Source organism: Henckelia pumila, unplaced genomic scaffold (assembly GCF_033568475.1).
Source record: "Henckelia pumila isolate YLH828 unplaced genomic scaffold, ASM3356847v2 CTG_254, whole genome shotgun sequence".
In the NCBI taxonomy this organism is placed as follows: domain Eukaryota; kingdom Viridiplantae; phylum Streptophyta; class Magnoliopsida; order Lamiales; family Gesneriaceae; genus Henckelia; species Henckelia pumila.
The window spans coordinates 454,757-473,305 of record NW_027331784.1 but is presented as its reverse complement, the minus strand read 5'-3'; the positions used below and the strand labels follow the sequence as shown (position 1 = coordinate 473,305).

The 18,549-nt window shown below is 36.2% G+C and overlaps 2 protein-coding genes across 2 annotated transcripts; both read right to left on the bottom strand.

Moving 5' to 3' along the window:
* Positions 1–40: 40 nt before the first annotated feature.
* LOC140870780 (gamma-soluble NSF attachment protein) lies at positions 41–6,403 on the bottom strand. The gene is made up of 9 exons (XM_073273178.1): positions 6,264–6,403; positions 6,121–6,188; positions 5,932–6,016; positions 5,626–5,784; positions 5,129–5,266; positions 4,424–4,502; positions 1,711–1,790; positions 981–1,110; positions 41–387 (listed from the first exon to the last, which is right to left on the bottom strand). The coding sequence occupies exons 1-9, from the start codon at positions 6,308–6,310 to the stop codon at positions 283–285; spliced, it is 891 nt and encodes a 296-aa protein (XP_073129279.1). The 5' UTR covers positions 6,311–6,403; the 3' UTR covers positions 41–282.
* An 8,287-nt stretch (positions 6,404–14,690) lies between these two features.
* LOC140870807 (uncharacterized) lies at positions 14,691–17,376 on the bottom strand. The gene is made up of 4 exons (XM_073273208.1): positions 15,352–17,376; positions 15,191–15,262; positions 15,004–15,090; positions 14,691–14,921 (listed from the first exon to the last, which is right to left on the bottom strand). Exons 1-4 carry the CDS (start codon positions 17,374–17,376, stop codon positions 14,691–14,693), a joined length of 2,415 nt encoding a protein of 804 aa, XP_073129309.1.
* Positions 17,377–18,549: the final 1,173 nt, after the last annotated feature.

Here is an 18,549-nt window from a genome sequence, read left to right as displayed (position 1 = left end):
CAAATGAGAAGAGGACAGGAGATACATGTAACATATCAGCTGTATGGAGCAAAACGAAACATGAGGTTCATTTCTCATTAGTTTTCCTGGGAAAAGATGTAATTCACATTTATAATTGGTGCGCTTCCACGCATACAAGGCAGATGGATTAAGTCTAAACATTACTCTCGCTTGTGAAAATTATACAAACATGAACACGAACTTCGGACGACTTCATCACAGAAAAACCGAGCAAATATAGTTTAAGTTCAATCCATCTGATTTGTGGAATCGATGGAAGGGTTAAGTAAGATCATCTTCATCCAGTGGCTCATCCTGTTCGTCCGTCGTACTCCTCTTCAATCCATTAACATCACCTGTGGGCAGTTTCCTTGCAATCCGAACTATCTGCGGAAAAGTAAAATCTCAATTTAGTAAGACAAGCAAAACAAATTAACCACGATGGTTTCAATATAAACAATCTAAAACTAAGACTACGGGAAATAATACACGACACCCGATTTCCCAATGCTTCACCCAGTGTTGCCGCCCAGGCCACCTAGGCGGTTGAATATTTTTATTATTTTGTATACATAATTATATATAATCATGCAATTCAATCACAAACATACATGATTCTTTATGTAATATATGTAATTAAATGAAAACATGCATAAATAAGCTGGTTCGCAGTGGCAGCGCTGGGCGGTTCGAGGCGGGGGTTGTGGGCGACTGGGCTGGTGGGGATATTATGTTTTGGAAGAGAGTGCATAAGTGTGTTAAAAATTTGGGTTTTTTAAAATTTTGTCTAGATTAACCGCTTTGCCCGTCCCTGCTAATCTTCTACCTCCCACAGAACCTCCTAAAGCAAAGGAGGCGCGGTTGATAACCACCTCCCGCCCAGGGAGCCGCCATTTAGAAGACTTGTTTCACCAATAACATGTTTCATCGTACAAAAACATTTTTCTTAATAGCATTGTTGGACAGGATCAAACCATTACCACGTGGTCTAGGTTCGAAATAATGCTTGACTGAGCAGCAAGCTTGATCCCCTCAACATCGCCATCAGTGTAAGCAGATAGAAGTTTGGTAGCGGCACGGTTTTGATCGCTGTACAAGAAGGCTTCAACTCTACCAAAGAAGCAAGCAAAGAAATATTGGCATTTGACCAAAATAATACAAATATAAACTGTTTCACACTTCACAAGGTGTGGCCCTAACTTCACGTTTTTTTTTATTAGAAACAAGCCCTAAAACTTCACTTTGATTGTCCATCAATTATTTTTTACCATTTTTTCCCGAGAGTGAGTGAAGTGAACTCTTTTCATACAAGTTTCTAAAATCAACCATGAAATATTGCAGCAGACATTAAAAAAGTTTTGGCCCAACACAGCAACTTATCATTGAGTCACAGTATGCGAGCGCCGAATATGGTGGCACATTCGCTTGCTTCTTTTTGCTATTCTTCCCCGTCCTCATTCGTGTGGACGAAAGGGGAATTTCCTTTTTGGTTGGTAAATCTTGTAATTAAGGATATTATTCCCCAGTAATAAAATTACGAGTTTGCTTGTAAAAAAAACGATGCCTACTTATCCACGAGTAGGTTGCATGATCTTTAGCACACAAGTTGAAAATTAATCACGAGTAGGTGGCATGATCTTTAGGGACACAAGTTGAAAATTAATCACAAGGAAGCTAAAACTGTTAAATGAAAAAAAAAACCCAACTTACTGGCAACAATCGTTGTGACATTTCTCCGCCTGCTGGAAGTCATGAGCATACAGGTATACAATGATTGCACTAAGATAAGCCTACATCAGAACAGTTATATTAATATTTTGTTATATGATGAGGTTCAAAATTTAATCTGCAATTAAATTTGTGTTTTAATTTGATTAGACCACAATAAATTGGTTTCGGCGTACAAATGAACTGATACATCAGGCAGGCTTTTCGAATCAACTGGAATATAATTGAATTCCTATAAGAAATTATTGATTTCGAGACAAGCTTCAACCATGCATATTCAAATGCTTTCCAAGCCAAAGTCGAGTCTAGATTATTTTGTTTGATAGTAGTTAGTACTTTATAAATAATTAAAATTAGCATAACTAACTAACTCAAGCTTGAATTCTAGCATATGCTCTTGCTCAATAGAGCTGAATAATTTTATTCTAACCAAACAAATTTAGATCAAATTGAACAGGTTCAAATAGGTTTTTTTTTCTTTCATTTTGGTTGAGTCTGCCAACAAATTCGAGCTCAAACTTGGATACAAAAATGGCTAATTCTCAACTCAATTCGCTCCATTTGTGCCTCAAGTTGAGTTTGCATTGTGATAGAGATCCCAGAATATCATATGCTAATTATGCCATCATCCATCCAAGCTTTAGCAACAGAGGTAGTCAATTCTTAAGGCTGGTTTAGTAAAAGAAACTATGTTTCTATGTTCAACAAGGATCAAAATGAAAGAGTGGGTGCCCGGTTAGCCAACTTGTGGCTAAGGGCTTTTGTGACTCTGTGTATAAACAATCTTTGTTTAATATAATTTATATTCATTAATGGCATTATCTTTGTCTTTCTTCATATTGTTATATTGTGATATACTATTGTTGTTTTGATAAAGACCTTGAATATATTATAGTGTAAATAAGATGAGATAGTGAATAAAGAGAGATCACTATTATGAAACACATCTTATAGTCACTGTATATTCTAAACAGTTCCTAGTTAATTGAGCCGTCCGCTAATAAGGATAAGGATCGCTCGAGATTGAGACTAGCATTTGTGATGTCAAGTACCATGTTTCATTGGTAATGGACATGGAGATGTTCAAAGCATGCAAATGGATATTCATATGATGAATGATCGAACTACCCTATTCGGACTTTCCAAGTGGTTATCACTTATCGAGTGGATAAAGTCCGCGGTTTTGGTTGTACACCATTAGTCCTTACTACTTGAAACATCATTGAGACTCTATATGCTAGTACTGTACTTTGACTCGTTTACCGACTCTATTGGGGTCATCAGGTGTCGGGATTGGGTACAGTTACGACACATATAGGAGTCGATGCTTTGTTGTCAAGGATTCACCACATACTTGCGAGTATGGATATCCTATGCGATCTGAGGAGATATTAGTGTGACGAATCTCTGGCCAGAGTACATGATGTGTTTTAGGTTACTCGGTTTTCCTACTAACACATGCGATGTCACTATTTGATCTCCAAGATGTAATGCATAGTTATCGAATCTCGAACGACTCTCGATGCACCAATGGTTGTTGATTCGATCGGGATATATGGATGAAGGGACCGTACTGTACCCTAACCAAAATCTACTGGTTCTTGCAGGCACTATCAGTGATACCTAGGGAATCATGGGGCGATGTTGCTAGACGCTCTTACCATGATTCGTTGGGCGTCGGAAATTGTTGTTCCGAGTCACAAGGAGTTGTGAGCCCACGGCTAGCTGTATCCCTTAACCATTGAGGGTCACACAAGTAATGGATTACTAAACCCCGTTGAGATAGTTAAATTTAAAGAGTTAAATTTAATGAAAGAGAAGTTGGACTTCTTAACTAAAAGGGAGTGGAATTTCTTAAAATGACATAGGGATGGGCATTTTTGGAAATCACTGAATTCGAATTCAGAAAAATTATCTTGACTTTAAAAGGTGCAGAAATGGTTGCTGTGCACATTGGTGAAATCGATTTATCAATCGGAGTCAATTTTCGAAATTCACATAAAATAATTCAAGGGATTTTCAAAAATCCTCTGTCTCTTTTGAGAAAATTCGGTCTGTGATTTTTGTGAAAAATTACATTCCGAATTAACAGATCAAATCTGTTTATTCTTTACGATAAACTTCTGATTGATTTCTAGTGCAATCAATCAGAGGGTTTCTGTTTTCTGTTCGTGGACCTTATTCCGGAGATTATTCCGGAGATTGATCGTGAAGCCATCGGTTCCCGGGATATACAAGAAGAGCAGATTAAATTCTGTTGGTGTCCATAATCAAGCCGTTGCTTGAAGAGGTAAAATATTATTAATTGTGATTATTATTATTTTACTTGCAACATAATTTAATCACATAATTTAATCGTAAAGTTTTGATACCCATGATATGGAATCGTTCCATATAGAAAAATAAAATTTTTAAACTTCCGCTGCACCGGGTATCAATTCTTAATTGATCTGAACACATATTCCAACACAAAAGTCAAAGCACAAAATAAGAATAAAGTTCCGAGAGGGAGGTTGTTATTAACTGATATAATTTGGTTTGCCACTGACTAATTCTTTTTCGCCCAAGGCCATGAAAAAAAATGATTTCTTCTGCTAAGAATATCACCCTTGTTTTCTTATCTTATGAAAAAAATATATCAACCTTGTTTTCTTAAAAATAAAGCGAATTTCAATAGAATTTTTAACATTCTTACCTTGCATTGGCTATGTGTAGCATTGCTCTTGTCAGCTGCTAAGGCCCATCTCAAAAGAATTGTTGCAGCATCTGTATACCTATAGTAAGTGATACAAGAATGATATAAAATCAGCTTACACTTGCTGAAAAGAGAAAGAAATAAAATATCTTGTGGATCCATACACGAAACAGAAAATAATTAAAAGAGGAGCAGCATGAATAAGAGGATTGGCTTGATGCCATGAACTCAAATTACAAGTTAGATAGCAAGATGGATATTCTTTTTGGCAGCTTCCTCCCGTCAATCACCCAATTTACGAACTCGGAGATTTTTTACCACACTATTGAAGATAGGTTAACTTGTAATTCGAAAAGCCATCTTAAGTAAATGCAATTCAGCCAATACCAAGAAAATAACCAGGATTCAAAGAAATTGATTCAGTTTGGCAAGAACAGGTGCCTCACAACAGCATCCATGAAAGGCTAAAGGTAATTTTCTTACATCTAGATGTTCAATAACTACAGCAGTTTTAGACAGACAACCAGCCAAATTCTCTCTATTCCAGTACATGTGGGTCAGTATTAAAGAAGTGAGACAGCATGATTAATAACATCAAAAGTATCACCAATTCCTTTTATATGGAGTGAGCAAATCAGAAACTCCAAGTGATTTGTGTGTTTGTTCACTTAATTAATACATACAAGGAGGAGCAGGCTTACTTACTTCTCAAGCTTTATATAAACACTTGTAGCAGCACGGTACAAATCAAATGCCATTTGTTCCTTCCCATCCTCTTCCAGAATAGCACTAGAATCAGTGTACAGCTGAACAGCTACATCGGGCGACGAATCTTCTAAAGCACTTTAACCAAACACAACATTTGAAGCACCCGTCATAAGACACTGAACTCATTTTATGCATGCCATATGAAAACTGGACAGGGAATAGGGGAAAATAGTTTATATATAAAGTGCAAACTTCAGGTGTTTCACACAAAAGATCAGATATGCAAATGATGGATAGTTATCAAAAGAAAACGAAGATCAGATCATCAATCCTTGGATCCATTAATCTAACCTCCAACAACTGTAAAATAATAGCACCACAACCTCATAGCAAATCACAGAATCCAGAATTTGTCATCCTTAACTAAACAACAAAGATAATAAGATTGCTGAAAGACATTCAAAATAAAAGGAAGTTGGATAATTAGGATATACCGAGCACCCTTTGCAAGAGCATCTGATGCAGGCTGCGACCTTCCACATTCAATGTATAACTCGGATGCACGTCTGTAAAAGTCTGCCACTTCATTCCATTTGCCTACTTCCTTTGCAAGAGCTGCCGCAGATTCCATGTGTTTTGCAGCATCCCAAGGCCTACACGGGTTAAGGTAATGGTTGTTTTTCTAAAGGAATATTGACATATATTTCCTAAACATTTGACAGTCGCATGTAAGCACATTAACCACATCCAATCATTAAATGAGATTATGCTATTAACGAGAGGTAAATAAAAAAGGATACGAACTGATCATCTCTTGCCCTTTGGAAGCCTTCTCAAATGCATCTTTGGCTTCCTCAAATTTTTTCTTCAGCCTGTATGCGTTTGCTGCCATGTGACAATCAAATTCAATTTAAAAAAAAAAACATTTCAATTTAACATCCCCCACCCCCCCTAAAAAAATCTAGAGATCAGCTAAATGTAAAAATTACCTGCCTGTTCATACAAACCCGTTGCAGCCTTCCAATCAGCAGTCCACCTGGTTAAACTGAGTTTCGTCCTATATTTGTGCAAATTAAGATTTTTAGGCAGTGATTTGAGAATCAAACAGATAATAGAGGACGAAAAATCTCACAGCTTATCGGCCTTGGCGATCAATTTATCCGGGTCGGAGGTAGCCATGGCCGATCCAATATGGGTCAAACTCCTTCGGCTTCTCTCTCTCTATTGTCCTGTCATCACCAATTTTTCTATTTCGCCAACCCTCCATTTTATTCACAACATCCATATATATCATTTTTAGGGATAATTGCATTCGGACCCCTTGTGAAAGATCTAATTGTCTTAAACCCTCTGTGATAAATCAATTGGCTTATTGCTCCTCGTGATTTTAAAACTTTGGCACACTTGCCCCTTTCTCTATTTTAATTAAATTCAATTAGCAAATGTCTGTTATACCCTCATATATAAACAAATAATATGTTGTCGTATTCAACAAAAATCTTGAAGGAACATACAATGCGAAGAGTGGTGATGCTCGCGAACCCTAATTTTGAACCAGCGGAGGTTTGAAGAGAAATTGAGACATCGATAGGTGCAGGTACTTATGCTCTTCTTTCTAGTATCATGGATTTAGCAATCGATTTTGACGTTTGGTATGGAGGTGTGTTCAAGAAAAAATTCGAAGGTGTTCATCCGAAAATTTCTTATGTTGGGGGAATAAAACACCAGTTTAAGAGAGTGAACTTTGATAGGTTTAATATGAAGGATTTATTTGCTCTTTATAAGCTCTGTGGTGGCAACAAGTTGAATGTTCGATTTTATTATAGGATTCCTGGTTGGGTAATAGAACAGGGTCTGATAGAAATTATGGGGAATAAAGAGGTCAGTGATATGTATGACTGGTATAAGAAATTAGAATTGGTAACTATTTGGATTGAGGAGACAATGCCATTGCCTGAAATGGTTCTGGACCCAGATGGTAATGTTGTTGATGCAGTGGAGTTTATACACTCAAAACCAGTAGGTTATATTGAATATCACAAGGAATCTGTAGCTAGCCCTAAACCTACTGAGAATGCTACCTTAGATGATGAATTCCTTGCTGATAATACGCAAGTCCATGAGACTTTTTATTGCTCTGGTCCTAATTTGTCTGAATCTGAACCAAATCCTACTGAAAATGTTGGAGACAATGCTTCCAATCAACAGCCATGTAACTTTGATGATCACTACAATGACATTCATGAAGGGATTAGTGATGGCAGTGAATTTGATGATTCTTCAGATGAAAACTATTCAGTTGGAGTTGAGAAGTCAAGTTCCGATGATGATTCAACATATGAAATGTTGAAAGGTGTTCTTGGGAGTGATGAAGAGGATATTTTTGCTGAAGAAGGTGTTGTAGGAGAAGGGATGAGAGAGAGTATGATTAGGAAAGACAACAAAGGTAAGAGCAAAGTTTGTGAGAAGAGAAAGAGGAATGAAGATTCAAATAGTGCAGCTAACTGGGCAAGTGATGATGGTGAGGAAGATGACCTCATTAGTCTTGATGGATCTGATAATGATGGCCCTAAGCATCCAACTTATAAAGAGGGGCAGAATATGAAAGATTTCAAACTTGTGGTTGGTATGAAATTCAAGAATGCAACAGAGTTCAGGGAGGTTCTTAGAGATTGCATGGTTAGAATGGGTTATGAGTTGGTGTTGAAAAATAATGAGAAAAGTAGGATAACCGGTGTTTGTAAACACGGTTGTGATTGGAGGATTCATGCTTCACTGGTTCAAGGTGGTCCAACATTCCAAATCAAAACAATCAAAGGAGCTCACACTTGTGCAAGAACTCATACCAATAGATTTGCTAGCTACAAGTACTTGGGCAGAAGAATTGAAAATATTGTAAGAGATAATCCAGATATCATGATCGATCAACTACAGAATATAATATTGAGAAAATGTGCAGTGAAAGTTGGTTATTGGAAAGTTTTAAGGGCAAAGAAGGCTGCTCTTCAGAAGATAAGAGGGATTGATGGTGTCCAGTACCAGCTACTTAGAGATTATTGCGAGACAGTGTTGAAATATAATCCAGGCAGTAAGATTATAATTAGGAAGAAAGAAGACTTTGAGCCACCAACCTTTGATAAGTTGTATTACAGTTTGCAAGCAATGAAAGGATGTTTTTTGTCAGGGTGTAGGCCTATTATTGGACTTGATGGTTGCTTTCTGAAAACAGTACATGGTGGACAGATATTAGCTGCTGTTGGTAGGGATGGTAATGACAACATGGTTCCTATTGCATTGGCTATAGTACAAGTAGAGAACCGAGAAAACTGGACTTGGTTTCTAAGTGAGTTGCTAGAAGACATAGGAGGTTTGGGAGAGGATATATGGACTTTTATCTCAGATAGACAAAAGGGTCTTATTGAGGCTTTGAAGGATTTGGTGCCTAATTCTCATCATAGGTATTGCTTACGACACATGTATCAAAACTTCAAAAAAAAATACAGGGGAGTAGAATTGAAGAGTCTGTTTTGGAAAGCTGGTACTACCGCAAATAAAAATGAGTTTGATGTTCACATGAAGAAGATTTTTGAAATTGATCCAAAGATAAATTCTAGTTATGAGACAGCTTATGAGTGGCTCCAAAATATTCCACCGATTCATTGGGCTAGAAGTCATTTTCCCACTGTTTGTTTGTCAGATGTAGTAGTGAACAATTTGTGTGAATCATTCAATAGCTCGATCTTGGAGGCTAGGGACAAACCAATAATAACAATGTTGGAGTGCATAAGGAATAAAATGATGAAGAGGATTCAACAGAAGAAAATTGGAATAGAGAGATATATTGGTGAGATTTGTCCCAATATAATGAGAAGGATCAATAAGAATAAAAATTTCTCCAGAAATTTTTTTGCAATATACTGTGGGGAAAATGAATTCCAAATCCAGTGCTTGTCTTCTCAAGGTGTACTTAGTCAATATGTGGTTGATTTGAACAAGAAGACATGTACATGTGGTATGTTCCAGCTTTGTGGGTATCCTTGTGCTCATGCATGCACTGCCATCGGTGACAATAGACAGAAATTGGAGGATTTTGTTGATAAATGTTATAGCAAGAGTGAATATTTGAGGATTTATTCACACATGATTCATGCCGTGCCTGGACAAGCTGATTGGTGCAAAACACAAGGTGAACCATTGAATGCACCAATATATAAGAGAAAGAAAGGAAGACCTCAAAGAATGAGAAGAAGAGAAGCAGATGAGGGTGGCAGTAGCATGTCTACAAGAAAGGGACTCACTCATACTTGTTCAAAGTGCTTGGAGCTTGGACACAACAGAGCAACTTGTAAAAATCCAGTTCATCCAAAATCAAAAATGTGCAAGGTAACAATCGATTCAGATATTCCAATACAATGTTTCTCAAACATTTTGACCAAACTTTCAATTATAGGGAGCTGCTGGACAAAGAACTGAAGGCCCAGAAACACAGTCATCTACAGTACCAAGACAGGCACCAAGGAGGCTAGCAAGCCAAGTTCCAAATACAAATCCTCAGGTATCTATCAATAGAGCTTGTGTTCATGTATTTATGTATATAATTTTTAAAATTTATGGCAGGTAACACAGAAAGCTGAAAGCTTTCCTCAAGCATCTTCAACCAGAGCATCAAATTGTCATTCAAGGGTAAGAAGAGGACCCAATACTCAATACAGTGCAATGGACAATCTACATGGAAGTGTCAGTGCTAGTGCTAGTGTCAGTGCCAGTGCTAGTGCAAGTGCAAGTTCAAGAGCTAGAGCAAGAGCCGCTGCAACTGGAGAAGGTATCTCTAAAGCAGCTGCAACTGCCACTATCCATGGTTCAACACAAGAAAGAAGTGCAAGATCTAGTGCAACAGCTCATGTTGGAGGAAAAAATGCAAGCTCAAGTGCAAGTGCTTTAAGATGAAAAATTCAGATGTGGATATGCTCTTGTTTGTCTGGAATAATTGGTAGTAGAGTTTTTGGAATGAAAGAATTCTGGCTAGTTTTTTTATATATGTCTTGGATATGCTACTCTTTTAAGATGAGATGGAACAAACATGATGCAATTTTTTGTATTTTGAGTTTTTGGTGTATGTTTTGGTACTTTATGAATTGCAAACTACCATTTTGATCCATTATCCAGATTGTTATATTTGGTGTCATTTTCTGTTGTTACCATTTTATTATGATCATACAATGTTTATTGCAATCTTATTTCCAAATCCACATTAAGCTAACCTTAACAAAGGAAATACAAAATATTGATTACCACAATCAAACTTTCTTCATTCATAACAACAAAATATGGCAGAAATTAACTACATTACATTACATTCATCTGCCTAATTCAAGTTGACAGAAACTAAAAGAGTACAAACATCATTCAAATACAATACACGCTTCACTTGACCAAGAGAACGATGAGCACCAAGAGGAAGAAAATCGCAGCAACCCAACTAACATGCACATATCCAGTGGAAAGTGAAGCACTTGTAGTGGAAAGTGAATCGTTCTTGGTCTCTTGCACCTTGGACAGAACTTCTGCTTTTTCATCTTGCCTCTCAACACCATCGTAGCTACTATAACTTACACCTATGTCACCAAATGATTCACCTTCACCTCCATTTGGTAGCAAGCTATAGCTTTGGGGTTTACACCAACGAAAAAATTCACAATGATTCTTCGCACAACAGTAATACAACGTTTCTTTTGATTTTTTTTTTCAGAAACCACAACCCTGATATCGGCCAAAATCTTGCAGAAACAAGTTGGTGTGTTCGAATACCTTAAATCCAAGTTGGGCTTCGTGGATTTTCTGCATCGGCTTTGAGATTGAGATTCCATTGATGCTGCCTTCAATTATTATTCCTACTCAGCCAAACAAACCCAACGACTTGTGAAAGAAGGAGAAAACAATAAAAAAAGAGAATAATAAAGGGCAATTAAGTCAGACCATGTACAAAAAGTACCAAAAATCAATAAAAATTCGCATGTACAACGCGTGTACTCACACCACCAGTTGAAGGGGGCCGTGTGCCAAAGTTTTAAAATCACGAGGAGCAATAAGCCAATTGATTTATCATAGGGGGTTTTACGACAATTAGAACTTTCACAGGGGGTCCGAATGCAAAAAACCCATCATTTTTAATTTAATTTTTGTAATATAAAATATTGAGAAAAAAATAATTATTTGTTTGAAATAGAATAGAATTACAAGTTTAATTACAACAAATATATCTTTTATCTTCCATAATAACACACAAAAACACTTTTGATTAAGAAAGATGTTGAGCCGATTTTCGAGTTATATGGAACGAGTTCAAAATCGGTCAAACAGATTACGAGTTGGGACGAATCCGAGCCAACAGATCCAAAGAGTGGTACAAGTTGATAACGGATTTGAGTGGAATATATATATATATACTAGCCGTCGTGACATTCACAATGAGTGTGTAAATCATCAAAATGATAAAAATTAAACATTTAAAAGTATCTATATATATTTATAATTATGTATGTATGAGATAAAATGTAATTAAGTGAATAAGAGATGTATCGCTACTTAAAAAATGAATGTATTAAGAGGTTGAAACTTATAATTATACAAAACAAAAATAAAAATAAATTCAGAAAAATATATTGTAAAAAAATATAGTGGAGAGCAAGTTCGGAGGATGGAGGTTGTTGGAAGACTTGAGAAGTGAGAAGGAAGTTTAGAGAGAGAGAGAGTGTGTGTGTGTATGTAGGAGTAACACTCCTGTGCAACGGTCTCATTCGTGAGACGGGTCAACCCTATCCATATTTATAATAATAAGTAATACTTTTGACATAAAATGTAATACTTTTTAATGGATAACCCATATAAGAGACCCGTCACACGAATATGACCCGTGCAACGGTTGCATACAAGTGTTTGTCGTGTATGTAGGGGCATAAAAGAAATAAATAAGTGAAATTCACTATGACACCATAAACAGTTTGTATAGGGTGCTTAGACTTAATAATATAGTAATATATATATATATATATATATATATATATATATATATATATATATATATATATATTTATACAATACAAGAGTGCCCAAAATAACTAATTTGGGGTTATGATACTATTTATTATAAACCAAAAAAATATCCTTAGAAAATTATAAAAACAGTTCATCCAAATTTTAATTAAAAAACCTCATAAAAACCTATTTTGGTCAAAAAAAATTATTTTATCTATGACTATCACATCTAACAAAATATTATTTCATTTTAGGAAAAATTGATAAATTAGTCCTATAAGTTTATCATATTTGGATTTTGGTCCAATATCTTTGTCATTTTTTATTTAAGACCATTATCTTTAACTTATTTAGGAATTTGATCCTTTTTCTACCAATTTGCTGAAGTGGAATGTTTTTCCGATTACAATGAAAATTTGGATTGTTGTTTTGGCCACATCACATATACATGTGGATTTAAATATACACCTCATATTAATTATTGCAGGAAAAAACAAAACACTTTCTTCTCTCTCATACCGTCATACACATCCACCTCTGTAGCAAATCCTCTTTCTTTCTTTTTTTTTTTTTTGAAAAAGACAAATCCTCTTTCTTTCTCTCTCGACAAATCCCTAATTTTCTTTGAACAATTTTGTGCTTGCTTTTCAAGATAATGGTTTCTCATGAAGCGTGACTCTTTTGTATATATTTTCACGAGTGCCCAGGAATCCTCCCTCGAAAATCCATATGAATTTGTCAAAAATCGATAGGCATTGCTCGGATGTCAAAGAAATTCCCGGCAAGTTGGTTGTTGATCGCATATTTGTTCATTTTGAATGCGATTCATTCGAGCCTTCGTCTGTTGCTTTCTTTACTATCACAAAGTTTTGTGGCACAACAAGAAGCTGTCTTTTGTTTAATCCTCATCAAACACCTGTTTCCCATTGTTTCCAACCACTCGAATCCTCGCGCTTCCTTTGGTAAGTGGGCTTTCATGAGTGTGGGGTCATTATAGCGTTCTGCCAATTTTTGAAAAAAAAAAATCACATCGGCCCTGGAAGGATGATCTCTGCCACTTGGTTTATTCTGTTTTATTTCTGCTATTGGAAGAGCTCAGGTTGTTGCAATGATATCAAGTTGTGTTGAGTTATTAGATTGATTTGTATTGGTGTTTTGTTGAATATATGAGAATTATGTATTAGCTCTTACCTATCACAAAAATACTAGGAGCTGGGAACAAAAATACCAAGAGATGCACTTCTTGTTGGACCTCCTGGAACTGGAAAGACGCTTCTTGCCAAAGAAACAACAATTCCAAGTCTTTCTTTTGTATTGGTGCATGAATGTCAAAGAATTTGATTTGCAAATGGTCCATGAGAATTTGATATTGGAAGCAGTCTAAGAATTTGGATTTCATGATATTGTCATTTGTAGAGGGGAAGGAAGATGCATGTCAAATTCAACTCCAACTTGATGGAGCTCACTCTGAATATTCCATGAGAATGGTCAAGAACTCAGTTCAAGTACTTTCCAGAGTTGAAGAACTGAGCTTTTATCTAAGGCTCAAGAAATATTACAAATTTTTTAGCATTGTATTGGTCAAAAACTCGATGTCAAAGTAGTGAATCAAATGATGTATAAACTTGTTTATCATTATATCAATTATTGGTGGTGGTGAATCAAATGAGAATGAGTATTGATATTTATTGTTTCATTTTATATCTCATTTACATTACAATTCTACTTTTAAATAAGATCAAATTTTTAGTCATAAAGTCGATCAAACAAACAAATAAAATAAATAATCTAAAGCACAATAGCTAACTGTATGTATATTAAACTAAAACCAAATAAATGATGCAAAATGGCAACCCAAACCTGAGACCAAATAACAAATCTAGTTCAAAACTGGTATCAAATCTTGATGCAAAACTGAGCAAGTAGATGGACACGCCTAAATAGCAAGCTTTGGCAGAATAGTTGAAAGAAATTATGACAGCTCAAACTAAAACTGAGACCATGTTCCTAAAACCTCTAAATAATACATAAGAAGATCGGGAACCTATTAATAACTGAAACTTTCAAAAAAGTAGCTGGCAGGCATTAGAGCTTTTATGCCAATGTAGATGGATCATGAGCTGAAAAAACTAAATAATGAAACAGGTAGTTGTTAAACTGATTCAGTCAATTAAGTGCTCTGAGTTAACATCACTACATATGCATGTTGAAGAATCAATTACGATCTTCAGGATACAGAGCATGAGTGCAATACCTAGTCATTTGACTAAAACTTAATAAATCTGGCACATACGGCAGCTCAACAACACAAATGGCAGCAAACAATGCCAAAAGCAAACTGAAAACTACATGATTTCGTTCAAATAAAGTGGCTTCAAAATATTAGATTCATAAGTAAAAAGGATCAAACCATTACACGAGATTGTTCACCCATTACCATATATTGGTCAAACAAAATTTTGATCCAATTCTCAAAATATCAAATTCAAAACAGAATACTAAATGTCCATAAACAATAATCTATTCAAAGCATCTTCTTCTTCCCTTTATCTTTTCTAAGTGCAGATGCATTTTTGTATCTTGGCATTGGACCTCCAATAAAATGTGCAGGTGCTCTTATATTATTATTCTTTGCTGAATTCTGGCATTCCTGGAACTGAGCATACATGGAAGGTGGAGAGACAATATCATTAGTGAAACTTGGTCTTCGTCTTGAAGCTAAATTTGGTTGGAATGTGCTAACATTGTTTTCCACCTACCAATAACAGATAGAAATAGAGTGAAAATACAGTTAACATAAAGATATATTAATGACTACTAGATTACTAATTATTTACAGTATTCATGATTCCAGTTTCAATTTGAGATGATATGTTTGTTTTATTTGTAGTCACAACCGTGGCCGCATCCTCAAACACCTGCAACTGTCAATAAGATAAGATTTTAATTAAAAACACCATCACAGTAAAATTTTAATTACTATTAAATTGAAAACTTAAACACATTTATAACATATTTACTCACATTTGACATATCAAAAGAATTTGAGGACTGTCCAATAAGTACATCCTTTTGAAAAGACATTTTCCTCCTCACCTAGGACATTAAGTTCGTGTGTCACACTTAGGAAACACAAGTGGCTGTTAATCATGATAATATAAGTAATAATACATTAAAATTCATACCTGCAATTTTTTTGGCACATCTGGTGATATCTCCTGTGTTAATTGACTTTGAATATGTTCATCTTCATCAAGTCTTGTTTGCCCACATGTTGGATTTTCTACTGCACTAGTGGGAGAACAAGTTCTCTTGTTATGACCTTCAGCTCCACACCTACTACACTTCAGTGTATGCTGCTGTCGTTTCATCTTATTAGCATTGACAATCAACTGTGGTTTACCCTTAGTTCTCTTTCTTCTCTTTTGCGGTTGTTCATCACTTTCCCTTCTTCTTGCTTTCTTAGGCCTACCAACACTCCTTTCAAAGATTGGTGGCAGTGGAGAAACATAGGTAGAAGCTTGCCACTCGTTTCTGCCATTTATAGGAATAACAACAGGAGCATAGACTTTCATATAAGCCTCAACACTGTAATATGCATGTGTGAACTCATGGTATTCCAGCCTTTGTGTGTAGATGGCACATAAAGCATGATTGCATGGAATTACAGACAAATCCCATTTCCTACATCCACAAGTATGATTTTTCAAATCTACACTGTATATGGTTCCAGGTGCATCAAAGCATGAAATCTGATAATGGAATGCATCAGCTTTAATAGGAAGACAATCTCCAACTTTTTTACTTGTTTTTTCTATGATTTTTTCAATCTTGGGACAAAGTATCCCTTTCCACTTCTCTTCTGCTCTATCTCTATTGGTTTGCATTCTTTGCATCAAATACTCCAAAATCCATTCCAACATAGAAATTAAAGGTTTCTCCCTTGCTTCCAAGATGACACTGTTGAAAGACTCACATCCATTATTAAGAAGCATGTCACACTTAGAAAATTCTTGAAAGTGTGATCTACTCCACTGAGTAGGTGCCTTATCATTGAACCATTTGTAGGCATTTTCATCTAGTTCTCTTAGCTCTTTCATTTTTCTATCAAATTCATTAACAGTTGATGCCCTAGCACACTCCCACACAGCATGTTTGAATGCTTGTCCCCTAAAACCAGCATTTCTAAAGTTGGCATGCATATGCCTAACACAAAACCTATGTTGAGCATTGGGAAAAACTTCTTGCATTGCTTGAATGAGGCCTTTCTGCTTATCAGACATAAAAGTCCACTCATAATCCTTCTCAATTTTAAATTCCAGCTTTAGCAATGTCAAAAACCAACCCCAAGTTTCTCCGGTCTCTTTCATAACTACAGCATATGCTATGGGGAAAATGTTGTTGTTCGGGTCAACACCTACAGCTGTCAAAAGAACTCCAACACTCGGCCCTCTCAAATGACATCCATCTATCCCTACAAAAGGTCTACATCCTGCCATAAATCCTTCTCTTAGGGCATTTAAGCACAAATATAATCTATCAAATCTATTTTTTCCCGTGGATTCATTTGTGCCAACAATAACAGTACTACCAGGGTTCGCTCTTTTTACCTCATCTGCAAAATCCCATACAAGAGAATATTGTTCATCAGTCGGGCCTTGAACTTGTTCAATAGCTTTTCTTTTGGCAGCATAAGCTTGATAGTAAGAAACACTGCATCTCAAATCTGAAATTGCATCAAATCTGAATCCGTTGACATTTCGTTTTGGATCAGAGCTGAATTTGTTTGCATATTTTTTAGACAACCAACTAGATTTCAAATTTTTCACATGGAAACTCAACCCACAAGTATGCCTAGATACATACTTTTTAATCTGAAAAGTACATTCACCTTGAATTTTCAATGCATAGAGCTTCCAACCACACTCTTTGTCTGCACACTTTGCGTGAACTCTAGTCTTATCATTTTTCGTAATATTTATGTTCCTTTTTTCTTTAATAGCTTGCGAGTGTATTGCACTTCTCAACTCTTTTTTTGTGCTAAACATCATCCCAAGTTCAAAAGTAGGATCATATGGGGCCAGCTGGTTGAAGACTGGAAATATCTGTGCATCTGTTTCACTATCTGAATCATTGTTACTTTTCAAATCATCCTCACTGATATTCAGATTCTCATCACCAGACTCATCAATCATGGAATCGTCTAACATCTCTATTGAAAGGGCCCGTGTCCTGATTTAATATTTAATGAGCAAACAACCAGGATTAATTAATGTAAACAGCGAAAACGAGTTAAAAATTTGCGTTTGGGCCTACAGAAAATTCGGCATGACCTATTCGTAAATAGGACATCCCAAAAACCTGTACAACACAACCAGCAATATATACTCGAAAATAGAGTCACAACTCCAATTTACAAACCTATAGCCGCACTGGCCAGGACTAAACACATGCAGAGCCGGCAAGGCTCGATCACACAAATAACAATTCAAAACAAGGTCCAAAACTATTTATACAGATACACAGGGCATCACCCCGGCAAATATAAAACTCGCTAAACTGATATATATACATATATCTGGGAACTCGACTCCACGCTCACCTCACTGGGTACCACTAGATGACGCTCCACCAGATGCGTCAAATCCCCCTGGATAACCTGCTATGGAATCACAAACAACCACAGCATAAAAAGAAAACAGGGGTCGGACCCTAGTACGACGAACTATAAAAATTACGACAAATATAACTGACATGAATAAAATCAAGTACAATGCAATGAAATGCAATGTAATGCGTGACAGGTATCAATGAAATAAGGGATACCAAAAAGAGTCCAAATAATCGTATCACAATAAACTCAGTGGCCACCCGTGCCAGGAACACAGCAGACCTCGAATCATCACTGCTAATCAATACACGTAGCATCGGAGGGTGACAGGAGCGACCCGTCCAACCTCATGTTGTCATCAGGAGTATCGTACGTAGCATCAGAGGGCGACATGAGCTACCTGTCCGTGCCTCATGCTATCTCAGGAGTGCACTAAAACAATGTCACTCGCTCCATGATGACTCAATACATCTCAAGAGATCAATATCAATAGCAATCAAAGGAGTCAAGGCTCAACGTGCCATGTAAACTTGTAAATGAGTGAATGCAATCATATAATCCACGTAAGCACATAAAACACGTTATCACTCATTACAAAATACTTAATATCATTACATGCCATTATAGGCGTCGTAATATAAACAGCTCATACGTACCTCAACCAACACTTAATTACCACAGAAATATCTCATGTAATATTCGAATACTCCAATCCTGTGAAAAACCATGTATCTCATATTAATTCCTATTCATGACCAACTATCAAATAAAC